The 13943-nt window shown below is 53.1% G+C and overlaps 1 protein-coding gene across 4 annotated transcripts in view; it reads right to left on the bottom strand.

Annotated features, from left to right (window-relative positions):
• ANKS6 (ankyrin repeat and sterile alpha motif domain containing 6) overlaps positions 1 to 13943 on the bottom strand; it is a 381649-nt gene that overhangs the window by 127561 nt on the left and 240145 nt on the right. For all 4 annotated transcript variants that reach the window (XM_078687780.1, XM_078687781.1, XM_078687783.1 and 1 more), the window contains exon 13: positions 9781 to 9848. In XM_078687780.1, coding sequence (XP_078543906.1) covers positions 9781 to 9848 — 68 coding nt within the window. The remainder of the gene's footprint in view (positions 1 to 9780; positions 9849 to 13943) is intronic.

Below are 13943 nucleotides of genomic sequence, written 5' to 3'. Positions count from 1 at the left end.
GTGCTTCCTGGGACAGCCGCGGGCCTCAAACACCGAACGCTCCAGCCCCATACAGTAATCCAGTCCCTGTTTCCACACTCCCACTGGGGGGGGCCATGGGGTCCTTCCAGGCTCTAGCCACATCTCTCTTGGCCACTGTAAGGCCGAGAAGCAGTAAGTGTCATTTATAGGCGTTACCCCCCACCTGTTCCATTACATGAAGAAGGCCCAGCTGCGGTGTACGGGGAAGCTCCCAGCCCAACACTTCAGACAAACAATCCCAAGCACCAGTCCAGAATCTCTCCAGCGCTCCATAGGACCAAACTGTGTGTATAAAAGTGCCCAACTCCCGCCCACATCTAAGGCATTCAGGGGACGCGATCAAGCCAGCTCGCCACAGCCTTTCTCTAGTATAGTAAGCTCTATGCAAATATTTGAATTGGATAAACCGCAAGCGTACGGCAACGGCCGCGCCCCTGGGGGCGGCGAGGGCTTCTCTCCAATCCTCTCCTTCTAATTCACCCACGTCTCCCTCCCATGCGGTCCGCAGCCGATCGAGTGAGGGGGAACAGTGCGTAACCAGTGATTGGTATATGCGGGATATCTTTTTATCCTCCAGTTCTCCCATGAAGACTTTAGCCTCCAAAGGGCTGAATTCAGGCAAAGAGTCCAACCCCTCCAGGATGGGGGAGCTGGCGTGTCGGAATTGCAAATATTTGAAGAACTGGGTGCGGGGCACGTTATATTTGTCTCTCAGTTCTTGGAATGATTTAAGAGTCGTACCGTTCATTACGTGGCCCAACGCCGAGATTCCTATCGCGTCCCAGCCGCGGAACCCTTGAAGGGACGCCAAAGCCGGTAGTCGACAATTCTGCCACAAGGGGGTCTCCTCCGTCATTCTGTTCCACCATCCCATGCGGCGCAGCGCTTGACGCCAAATCCGGAAGACCACCTGTGTAACCATCGGGAGCCTCTTCCTCTTCTCAGCCGAGTATAATATGGTATGGAGGGTGTCTGGTTCCATCAGATACCTCTCCAGGGCGTACGCTGGATCTCCCCGGTCCCCATACCACCACTCATTCAGTATCAATAGATGGGACGCCTGATAGTAGGATAGGACATCCGACGATGCCAATCCCCCGCAATATGTGGAGAGGAAACAGGTACGGAGCGCTACTCTTACCGCGCCCCCGGCCCAAAGGAACTGTCCTAATGCCGAGTTGACTTGACGAAACCACTGCGGCGAGATAGGGTATGGGTGGTTCTGTACTTGATACAGTAGGCGTGGGAGGGCCACCATCTTAAAAATGGCCGAACGGCCATATAGATTCAGGGGCATACAGGACCATGTTTTCACCTCCGACCGGACCCGGTCCCAGACCGGGATAAGATTGCGCTCCCACGACACTCCAGGTTGGTCCGTTAGGAACACCCCTAGGTGCTTAAGGCCCCCGGTCGCCACCTGCAGCGCCGACGCCCGGGACCCCATATCCGTGCGGTTCCCCAGTGACCACAGCGTGGATTTCTTCAGATTGAGGTTGAGTCCCGACACCTCCCCGAACACTCGCATAATTTCAAGGACCCTCGGCCCCGACCTATTAAGGTCTGTGAGGAAGAAGAGAACGTCATCGGCATATAGCGCGATTCTGTCCGACGGTCCCGTCACCCATTCAAAGCCTCGCATCTGTGTGTCTATCCGTACCCACGCCGCCAATGGCTCCATGGCAAGGGCGAACAGGTATGGCGAAAGGGGGCATCCCTGTCTAGTGCCCCGTCTGATAGGAAATGATTCAGAAAAGGGGGTGGTGATGAACAGAGTGCCTGAATTAAGCAGACCACTCTTACCCAGTCCAGAGATCAGGGCTTGATCCATCACCGTTTTTTAGCTCACTGCACCATCCCAGCTCAGAACTTGGCTATATGCAAATTAGTCTGTTCCTGTCCCAGTGCATGATGGGAACAGGGCAAACCAAACTACCAAGCCAATTCTTATACTGGGAAGGAAACAAGCTACCGGGGACCGGTTCCTGGCATTTCAGCCTCGTCGGCCCGGCTTGCTTGAATCCTGATGGTGCAATGAGCAAGGGACTCACATCTGAGTATACCCTTCCACGCTTATGGTGGACAAAATGATTCAGAAAAGGGGGTGGTGATGAACAGAGTGCCTGAATTAAGCAGACCACTCTTACCCAGTCCAGAGATCAGGGCTTGATCCATCACCGTTTTTTAGCTCACTGCACCATCCCAGCTCAGAACTTGGCTATATGCAAATTAGTCTGTTCCTGTCCCAGTGCATGATGGGAACAGGGCAAACCAAACTACCAAGCCAATTCTTATACTGGGAAGGAAACAAGCTACCGGGGGCCGGTTTCTGGCATTTCAGCCTCGTCGGCCCGGCTTGCTTGAATCCTGATGGTGCAATGAGCAAGGGACTCACATCTGAGTATACCCTTCCACGCCTATGGTGGACAAAATGATTCAGAAAAGGGGGTGGTGATGAACAGAGTGCCTGAATTAAGCAGACCACTCTTACCCAGTCCAGAGATCAGGGCTTGATCCATCACCGTTTTTTAGCTCACTGCACCATCCCAGCTCAGAACTTGGCTATATGCAAATTAGTCTGTTCCTGTCCCAGTGCATGATGGGAACAGGGCAAACCAAACTACCAAGCCAATTCTTATACTGGGAAGGAAACAAGCTACCGGGGACCGGTTTCTGGCATTTCAGCCTCGTCAGCCCAGCTTGCTTGAATCCTGATGGTGCAATGAGCAAGGGACTCACATCGGAGTATACCCTTCCACGCTTATGGTGGACAAAATGATTCAGAAAAGGGGGTGGTGATGAACAGAGTGCCTGAATTAAGCAGACCACTCTTACCCAGTCCAGAGATCAGGGCTTGATCCATCACCGTTTTTTAGCTCACTGCACCATCCCAGCTCAGAACTTGGCTATATGCAAATTAGTCTGTTCCTGTCCCAGTGCATGATGGGAACAGGGCAAACCAAACTACCAAGCCAATTCTTATACTGGGAAGGAAACAAGCTACCGGGGACCGGTTTCTGGCATTTCAGCCTCGTCGGCCCAGCTTGCTTGAATCCTGATGGTGCAATGAGCAAGGGTGGTGGTCTGCTTAATTCAGACACTCTGTTCATCACCACCCCCTTTTCTGAATCGTTTTTGGCCACTATAGGTGTGGCAGGGTATACTCAGACATGAGTCCCTTGCTCACTGCTCCATCAGGATTCAAGCAAGCCGGGCCGACGAGGCTGAAATGCCAGAAACCGGTCCCCGGTAGCTTGTCTCCTTTCTGGTGAAGAATTGGCTCGGTAGTTTGGTCTGCCCTGTTCCCATGATGCACTGGGCCAGGGACAGACTAATTTGCATATAGCCAGGTTCTGAGCTGGGATGGGGCAGTGAGCTAAATAACGGGGATGGATCAAGCCCTGATCTTTGGACTGGGTAAGAGTGGTCTGCTTAATTCAGACACTCTGTTCATCACCACCCCCTTTTCTGAATCGTTTTTGGCCACTATAGGTGTGGCAGGGTATACTCAGACATGAGTCCCTTGCTCACTGCTCCATCAGGATTCAAGCAAGCCGGGCCGACGAGGCTGAAATGCCAGAAACCGGTCCCCGGTAGCTTGTCTCCTTTCTGGTGAAGAATTGGCTTGGTAGTTTGGTCTGCCCTGTTCCCATGATGCACTGGGCCAGGGACAGACTAATTTGCATATAGCCAGGTTCTGAGCTGGGATGGGGCAGTGAGCTAAATAACGGGGATGGATCAAGCCCTGATCTTTGGACTGGGTAAGAGTGGTCTGCTTAATTCAGACACTCTGTTCATCACCACCCCCTTTTCTGAATCGTTTTTGGCCACTATAGGTGTGGCAGGGTATACTCAGACATGAGTCCCTTGCTCACTGCTCCATCAGGATTCAAGAAAGCCGGGCTGACGAGGCTGAAATGCCAGAAACCGGTCCCCGGTAGCTTGTCTCCTTTCTGGTGAAGAATTGGCTTGGTAGTTTGGTCTGCCCTGTTCCCATGATGCACTGGGCCAGGGACAGACTAATTTGCATATAGCCAGGTTCTGAGCTGGGATGGGGCAGTGAGCTAAATAACGGTGATGGATCAAGCCCTGATCTTTGGACTGGGTAAGAGTGGTCTGCTTAATTCAGACTCTCTGTTCATCACCACCCCCTTTTCTGAATCGTTTTTGGCCACTATAGGTGTGGCAGGGTATACTCAGACATGAGTCCCTTGCTCACTGCTCCATCAGGATTCAAGCAAGCCGGGCCGACGAGGCTGAAATGCCAGAAACCGGTCCCCGGTAGCTTGTCTCCTTTCTGGTGAAGAATTGGCTTGGTAGTTTGGTCTGCCCTGTTCCCATGATGCACTGGGCCAGGGACAGACTAATTTGCATATAGCCAGGTTCTGAGCTGGGATGGGGCAGTGAGCTAAATAACGGTGATGGATCAAGCCCTGATCTTTGGACTGGGTAAGAGTGGTCTGCTTAATTCAGACACTCTGTTCATCACCACCCCCTTTTCTGAATCGTTTTTGGCCACTATAGGTGTGGCAGGGTATACTCAGACATGAGTCCCTTGCTCACTGCTCCATCAGGATTCAAGCAAGCCGGGCCGATGAGGCTGAAATGCCAGAAACCGGTCCCCGGTAGCTTGTCTCCTTTCTGGTGAAGAATTGGCTTGGTAGTTTGGTCTGCCCTGTTCCCATGATGCACTGGGCCAGGGACAGACTAATTTGTATATAGCCAGGTTCTGAGCTGGGATGGGGCAGTGAGCTAAATAACGGTGATGGATCAAGCCCTGATCTTTGGACTGGGTAAGAGTGGTCTGCTTAATTCAGACACTCAGTTCATCACCACCCCCTTTTCTGAATCGTTTTTGGCCACTATAGGTGTGGCAGGGTATACTCAGACATGAGTCCCTTGCTCACTGCTCCATCAGGATTCAAGCAAGCCGGGCCGACGAGGCAGAAATGCCAGAAACCGGTCCCCGGTAGCTTGTCTCCTTTCTGGTGAAGAATTGGCTTGGTAGTTTGGTCTGCCCTGTTCCCATGATGCACTGGGCCAGGGACAGACTAATTTGCATATAGCCAGGTTCTGAGCTGGGATGGGGCAGTGAGCTAAATAACGGTGATGGATCAAGCCCTGATCTTTGGACTGGGTAAGAGTGGTCTGCTTAATTCAGACACTCTGTTCATCACCACCCCCTTTTCTGAACCGTCTGATAGGAAAGGCTTCGGACACCGCCCCAGCTACTCTCACAGAGGCCGTCAAGTCGGTATATAGCAGTTTCAAGTGTGACAAAAAGTGGGGTCCAAGGTTTAGGCGAGGCAGGAGCGCATGTAAGTAAACCCAACTCAACGAGTCGAAGGCTCTATCTATATCAGCCAGGAGAAGCGCCGCCTGAGCTCCCGTGGCCCGTATCATTTCAACCGCTACCTGGGCGCGCCTTATATTATGTCTCGTAGCTCTATGTGGCATAAAGCCCGCCTGATCCGGGTGGACCAGTTCGGTAATATACGGGAGGAGGCGATTGGCGAGTGCTTTGGCTAAGATCTTCGCTTCAGTATTCAGGAGCGATATGGGTCCATACGATTCGTGGTGTTCAGGGGGCCTCCCGGGCTTACAAAAGACCACAATTTCGGCATGTCTCCAATCCCCCAGTAAGCGGCCATATTCTCTGGCCGCCTCTAGCGCTCTCCTATACCGTGCCCCCAATTGAAGGTGATATTTCTTAAAGAATTTGCACAGGAACCCATTGGGTCCGTGGGCCTTCCCCGCATTCAATTCCCCCAGAGTGGTTCCCAGTTCCTCATCCGATAATGGGAGCTCGAGGCGATCCCGTCCCTCTTCCGATAGTGCCCGCGGCGGAAGGTCCGCAAGGAATTTATCAATTACTTCTGTTGGGAGGGATTCCCGGGGGCGCACTGATCTGCATAGTAGCGCGCGAAGCTGCCCCCCAGCTCCTCAGGGGCAGACATGGGAGCGCCAGACTCCTCTCGTAGACCCGGCAGGGTCTGTGCCTGGAAAGTGCTCTGACAAAGTCTGTACAACATCTTGCTGGATTTGTCACCCCATTGGTATATTCTGCACTGTGTAGCCAGCCATATCTGGCGCGACTCCTCGAGGTGTAAAGACGCAGAAGCCTGCTGCGCCTGTAGGAGCTGTCGCACGGCGCCGTCGTCCCCGGTCCCAGTACACCGCGCTTCTAAGCTACGTACCCGATCCGCCGCCTTCTCCAGTTCTTCCCTACGTGCCCGACGGGTCGCTGCACACCAGGCAATGTCCACTCCTCGGAGTGTGGGCTTCAGGGCCTCCCAACGGGTCATGTCGTCCGTCTCTGGCCCATCGTTGTCTTCCCAATAGTGGGCTATGGCCTCCCTCATATGCGACTGATAATCGGCGCGTTGTAGGTGCCATGTGGAGAGGCGCCATCTAAATGGTTGCCGCCTCCTGTCTAGGAGAAGGTCAAGAGTAATGGGGGAGTGGTCGGATAGACCCCGCGGCAGTATGGCCGTCGAGCCCACCCTCCCCATCCGTGTGCAAGGAACGAACAGGTAATCCAACCTCGAGAAGGATTTATGCACCGCCGAAACATATGTGTACTCTCGGCTATGGGCGTGTTGGTAGTGCCATACATCCATCCAGCCCATTCCTCTCACCATATCTTGTAGTTTGGTGGGAGCGTCCACCGCCTGTACACACCCAGGCCTGTGGCGATCCATCCTACTATTCATAACATCATTCCAGTCACCCCCAATCACAGCCATAATGTCAGGGATCTCAGCCCATATAGTAAACAATTTTTCAACAAGCGACCACTGCAATGGGGGCGGGGCATATACACTTCAGAAAACCACAGGTTCATCCCCTATCATTCCTTTGACCAGTATATATCTGCCCTGAGCGTCCACCCATTGTGTCGAGTGGACATAGGACACCCTACGATGTATCAAGATAACCACCCCCGGGAGCCCAGAGCAAACCCTGCGTGGTAGACCTGTTGATATCCATATTGCTGCAGGCTAAGGGTTTTAGTGCCCAGAAGGTGTGTCTCCTGCAGAAGCAGGATGTCTGCTTTCTCCTTCTTCCCCTGCCGCAGCACAGCAGACTTTTGGGAGTGGCAAAGTTATACAATGGGGGAAAACATGTACTGCATTTTGGCACTTGACAGCGACTTACGGACTGTTCTTGTGGAATTAAGGTGAATATTGGGTTATGGTCAAACGCTACACCAACAGGTCACTTCAGGTCGCTCTGGGGCATCTGGGTGCAGAGGTGTGTTATGGCGTTGGGTGTCCCATTCAATTTAATGGGTAACAGTCCAGTCAGAAGGAGGCTGCAAGCTGGGACTGGGGTACCGGTTCGGGGGAACCCACAGTGTGGCTCAACACCTGAGATGCTCAGGCACGTAGGGAGACTGTTGGTCCACTTCTCCTCCAGCTGCGGGGCTAGGGTGCAGTGGTGTCTTTTGGCATCGGGTTCAGTGCTTGAGCCACTTGCAGTTGGAGGGGGCATGCAGAAAGAGGATGCAGGTTCCAACGGGAAGTTCAGTCTTGCCAGATCCAAGGATGGGCTTGGCTCTTGTGGATCTCAAGGCCTCGTGGGCACCATCAAATCCCTCGGACACTGGCTGTGGGGCGCGGGTGCAGAAGCACTTAAAGGTGTCGGCAGCCAGAGGCTCCCTCTTGGTCTTTGATTCTGCTGAAGAGGGGCAAACAGGACAGCTGGGCCACTCGTGATGTGGGTCCTACTGTCCCTGAAGTCCGGTGACATGCAGGTTGGTTTTCCTCTGGGTTGGTATTCGGACTGGACACAACAAGCCTTGGCTGCTCAAAGGGGTCCGGTACCCAGGTATTGGTACTGTACAGCTCCGGTCGATGCTGGCTTCCCACATTTGGCGGTAGGACGGACCTGACCTGTGGAGGCATGGCTACCTTTTCCTGGGTGGCTGCAGCATCGGTAGTCCCGGTGAGTAGCAGGACGGTGAACCAGACCTTGCTTGTTTTGGTGCCTGCGGCTGCAGGGGAGTAGCTTCTCTCCTCCAAGGTAGTTCCTTTGGCAATTGGCGAAGCACAGCAGTCCTCTGGGTTTCTTGGAGTCTGCACAGTGGCAGGATGAGTCCGTTGCTCCATGAGGGTCGGGTGCAGCAGGCTGGCTGGCCGGGTTGGCGCCAAGTCAGTTGTGCTTCTCTGTTCTCGAGTCAGCAGTCTTATATGGCCACTCATCCTTTTGTGTCCATTTAAGTCTGAAGTCCTAGTGTCAGGGGGTCTCCTAAATACTTAATTTATGGGTGTTAAGGAGAGTAGCCAATGGGCTACTTACCCCTGGGGTATCACCCTGTACCAGAATTAATAATTCCACCACACACAAGATGGTAGAATTTCTACCTTTGTGTTCACATCAGACTGTTCACCGTAGAAGTGTGTCCAGCCTGGCAGTGCAACACACCTCCTGCCTAACTAATTTTCCTGCTTATTCTAGTGCCAGATGGGCCCAGGGCAGGCGGTTGCATTTCTACTCTCAAGTTGAAGCCTTGGGTTAAAGGCGGCAGAGGCCTTTGAACTGTCCTGCCTTGATATGCAGAACACCAGTCATCCTTCTTGGAAGAGGTGCAAAACACCTCTTGCTAGAGCATGCATTGTTTCTGTCCTCTGAGAGTGAGGCTCTCGCTCGTAAGGGTTCATTAACTCGTCTGTGGTGGCAGGTTGGACCAGTCAGCCAGCGCGGTAGAGGACTAGTTGGGTTCAGGGGGTACCTCTAAGGTACCCTCTGGGTGCATTTATTAATAAATCCATCACTGGAATCAGTGTGGGTGCATTAATACAAGGTGTTTGACACCAAACACTATAGGTTTCAGGGAAACGGTTATGTAGCTGGGTAACTTGTTTTGACCAGTGCCCAGTACATACCTTAAGATGGCTTCCCTGCTCACTTGCAATATCTAGTAATAGAACTAGACATCACAGGGGCATATCTGCTCAGGCAGATATGACCTCACATAAAATATAATGCATCCTGGCTTAGGGCTCAAAGGTCTGCTGTAGGGGTGGCTTACATATATTAAATGCAGTGACATTGGCATGACACACAGAAGTGTGTCCTGTGATGTTTTCACTCATGGTTAGCACCATGTCGCACAGCCTGCAATGGCAGTCTGTGTGGAATTTGTATGTGGGTCTCTTAGAGTGGCATAAGATTTGCTGCAGCCCTTAACACCCATGCCTTAGGTACCTTGGGTACCATTTACCAAGGACTTACAGGGGTGCTAAAGTCCTTAGCCAATTGTAGAACAATTAGACTCCACCTTGTTTTAGGGAAGGAGCTCTGGCACTGGGGTCCGGTAGGCCTCATATTAAGAGTCGAAAATTAAGCATCTTGCAGCTAAAAGGGTAAAAAGTGTGGGGAAGACGGTAACAAAAGCCCAGTTTCCTACACAGGTGCTTCGTGCTTTGGCATTACAATGTCCTGAAACGAAGGACACATTACAACTTACCATGTTGAATACAGTGTTCAAAAATACAATCATGATTTTCAAAACAATCAGGTCAGCAACACCAGACCTACCTAGCTTTCGGCCTTCAGAGTACACCCGGAAATGCATCTTCATCATCTGATACACAGTATTCTTGTTTAAAAGGCGCAATACATGAGAGCTACAAATCATAACATATATCGGAGAAGTGAAATGATTTAGCCATTGGCATTTACAACATGCACAGAAAAGGCCTACAAACATACCCATCTGAAATAAAAGGAATTAAAAAAATTTAAGAGACTCACCTCCTGCTGCTCAAAAATAGGCTGATATTTCTCAAGTGACAGTTTTCTGAGGAGGCCAGACAGTTCATCTTGATTGAAACAACCAAAGTAAATATTAGCAAACTTGCAATAAGATTTAAATGCAAAAGCATTTGACTGCAAGGAAAGCTTGAATGAACAAATTCCATGTGTTTTTTCCAAAGGGCTACTGAGAAAGTTGAAGCTACTTCTCTGTAACAATATTTATCATACAAGGAGTTATACTTAGCCTTCCCCTTGTTTGCTAAATAACACTGAGCTATGACTAGAATGGTAATGATGTACAGCATATGCAACCCAGAGGCCGTATGTAAATCAATTAATCAAAGTAAGCTTTATTCGGTTTTTGGAGGAAAAAACCCATATGCACAAGTTACTTACCTTCGGTAACGATATATCTGTAAGAAACAGTAGTTAGTGTTAGATTCCTTACCTTAGAATATCCCCAGGCGTCAGACTGGATCCGGAAACTTTTGCGTAGCAGTAACTTGCGCGTCGGTAGGCGTCGTCTGCGGCTCCGCGTCCGTCATCGGCGTCGTTGGTGCCGGGATGACGTCGCCGGAGTACTTAGACGCCGCCCTTGCGCGCTGACGTCAGTTCTTATACACAGCTTTTCCGCGCCAGAAACGCAGAGCCATGATAAAAACCAACACGGGTGCCATAAAACTAGGGCCCTGAAAGGGGATGACCTTAACCCTAGATATCGGTTAGCAGAACGGGGAGGATGGGTGGGGCGGTAAGGAATCTAATATTAACTACTGTTTCTTACAGATATATCGTTACCGAAGGTAAGTAACTTGTGCATCTGAAAGAAACAAATTAGTATTAGATTCCTTACCTTAGAATAGACACCCCAGCAATACCAACCCCGGTGGTGGGTTTGCGAACCAATAATCACACCAGAATGTCCTGGAGGACGGAACGGCCAAAGAAGCCATCCCTCGGACTTGGCTGTCCAGGCAGTAGTGTCTTGCGAACGTGTGCAGCGAGGCCTGACAGATGTCCTGCAAGGGGACTCCCCGGCCCTGGGCAGTAGTAGCCGCCGTGGCCCGAGTGGAATGGGCCCTCAGCCCAACAGGAGGCTCCTTCTTAGCCAAAGAGTAGCATGCCTTGATGCTCAACACGACCCACAGAGAGATGGTCCGTTTGTGCACCGCCCGCCCCTTCTTAGCGCCCACGTAACCAACAAAGAGTTGGTCATCCACCCGGAACTGGCGTGTGGGATCCAGATAGTATGACAGCGTTTTGGGTCCAGACGGTGGAGCCGCTCTTCCTCTTTAGAGGGATGCGGAAAGAAGGTGGGCAAGGTGATGAACTGCCCGATGTGGAAGGCTGTGACTACCTTGGGCAGGAAAGAGGGTCTTGTCCGCAACACAACCTTGTCCGGATGGACAGAAAGGAAAGGAGGTTTAGAGGAAAAAGCCTGGAGCTCACTCACTCTCCTGGCAGAGGTGATGGCAACCAGGAAAGCAGTCTTAAGTGTAAGAAGACAGAGAGGACAGTTATGAAGCGGCTCAAAAGGAGCGCACATCAGGTAAGTCAGAACCAGGTTCAAGTCCCACTGGGGCATCACAAAATGAACAGGGAGGAACATATGAGTGATGCTCTTCAAGAATCTATTAACAATCGGAGACTTGAACAAAGAAGGCTGATCAGGTAGCCTCAAGAAGGCGGAAAGGGCAGAAAGGTAGCCCTTGATAGTGCCTAGAGCAGAGCCCTGCTGGGCAAGAGAAAGAAGGAAGAGGAGAACCTCAGAAAGGGGGGCAGAGAGTGGATCCACAGCCTTTGCTGTGCACCATGCCACAAATCTGTTCCACCTGCAGGCGTATACCGACTTTGTGGAGGGACGCCTGGCTGCCAGAATCACATTACAAACTTCAGGAGGCAAGTCAAATGCCCTGAACTGTCGCCGCTCAATCTCCAAGCATGGAGGTGGAGACTGGACAGGTTCGGGTGGAGGACCGTCCGAGTTCAGACGCCATTCGTGATCCATCATGCACCGACGGCTGAGTTCGTCCGCCCTGGCGTTCAGGGAACCTGCCAGGTTTTGAACCACCAGGGTCACGCCCTGATGTTCCAGCCACTCCCAGAGGCGCAGAGCCAGAGCCTCCTGGCATAGGGTCCATGACCCCACCCCGCCCTGTTTGTTGCAGTACCACATGGCGGTGGTGTTGTCTGTGAACACCTGCACTACACTCCCCCAGACAGAGGGGAGGAATGCCTTCAGTGCAAGCCGGATCGCCTGCAGCTCCAGAAGGTTGATGTGGAGCCGGGACTCTGCTGGAGACCAGAGGCCTCTGATCTCCGCCTCTCCCATGTGGCCCCCCCAGCCCTGGAGGGACGAGTCCGTCACAACTACGTGCTCCGGTTGGGGTAGGGAGACGGATCTGCCGCTGACTAAATCGCGGTCCGTGAGCCACCACTGCAACTGTCTTGCAGTGCCCTCCGAGATCAAGACATGGTCGAACAAGTTGCCCTGATGCTGGGCCCACTGAAACTTCAGGTCCCACTGCAGAGCCCGCATTCGCCACCGGGCGTGATGCACCAGAAGGATGCAGGAGGTCATCAGCCCCAGAAGCCGCAGCGTCAACCTGACCGAGACTCGGGATAATGGCTGAAAGATCGGAATCAGAGCCTGAATATCCCGAACCCGCTGTTCGGGAGGATAAACCCGAAACTGCGCCGAGTCTAGAACCGCTCCGAGGAAGAGGAGCTTCTGAGAGGGACACAGGTGTGACTTCTGCACATTGATGGAGAACCCTAGCAGGTGCAGGAGGTCGGCCGTAGTCTGGAGGTGGCTGACGACTGTCTGGGGCGAACCCGTCTTCAACAACCAGTCATCGAGGTAGGGGAAGACTGAAACCCCTAACCTGCGCAGATGAGCTGCGACCACCGCCATCACCTTCGTGAACACCCGTTGGGCGCTGGTAAGGCCGAAGGGGAGCATGGTAAACTGAAAGTGCTCGTGGCCTACCGTGAACCGCAGGTAACGCCGGTGGGCCGGCAGGACGGGGATGTGAAAATAAGCGTCCTGCAAGTCCAACGCTACCATCCAGTCTCCCGGGTCCAGGGCAGATAAGACCTGAGCCAGTGTCAGCATCTTGAACTTCTCCTTCCGGAGGAAGCGGTTGATGTTCCGCAGGTCCAAGATAGGGCGTAGGCCCCCTTTGCCCTTCTTGGGTACCAGAAAGTAGTGGGAGTAACAACCACACCCTACTTCTGGCCCAGGAACGCGCTTGATGGCCCCTTAGGCCAAGAGGGCCGTAACTTCCTCTTGTAGAGGTTTCAAGTGATCCCCCGACACGCGGTGGTACTGCGGTGGCATGGCTGGAGGGGACTCCTCGAAGGGGAGGGAGTAGCCCCTTCGGACGATTTGCAGCACCCACCTGTCCGATGTGACAGAGCGCCAGTGGAGGTGGTGATGGCGAACCCTGCCCCCCACTGGCGTCACATGGGCCCGAAAGCTCCGACTAGGAGGGTTTTGAGGCGGATGCTGCAGGGGTAGGTGTGGACTGGCCTCGCCGTTGTCCCCGACCGCCGCCACGGCGGTTTCCACGTCCGCCACCGCGCTGGATGGTAGTCTGTGGCCCGTGGCTGGCAGGACGTGAGGGGGCGCCCCTTCCTTGGCCGCGAAAGGCAGCCGTTTGCTGGCGCGGGGCCGAGAGGCCCAAGGACTTGGCCGTAGCCCTGGAGTCCTTAAAACGCTCAAGCGCATGGTCTGCCTTGTCGCCAAAGAGGCGACGGCCATCAAACGGCATGTCCATAAGGGTGTTTTGGACATCAGCCAAAAAGTTAGCTGACCTCAACTAGGCGTGGCGACGAATCGCCACCTTCGTTGCCATCGCTCTGCCCAGTGAGTCTGTGGTATCCAGCCCACACCGGATGGAATCCCGTGCCGCATCTCGACCCTCCGCAAGGGCTTGGGCGAGTTTAGTCCGGGCCCCCTCCGGACATTCTTGCAGCACGTCCGCGTCCGTGTCCCGCAGAGAGTGGGTGTAACGGCCCAAGAGGCATGCTGTGTTGACTGACCGCAACCCCAAACTCAGGGAGGAGAATACCCTTTTCCCGTATTTCTCATACCTCTTGGATTCCCGATCGGGGGAGCCGTCGGGAATGCGGTCTGGGAGTTAGAGGCCTGGATGACC

This window comes from Lissotriton helveticus, chromosome 4_1, assembly GCF_964261635.1.
Source record: "Lissotriton helveticus chromosome 4_1, aLisHel1.1, whole genome shotgun sequence".
NCBI lineage: Eukaryota > Metazoa > Chordata > Amphibia > Caudata > Salamandridae > Lissotriton > Lissotriton helveticus.
The sequence above is the reverse complement of the archived record's forward strand: the minus strand, read 5'-3'. Positions and strand labels throughout refer to the sequence as shown.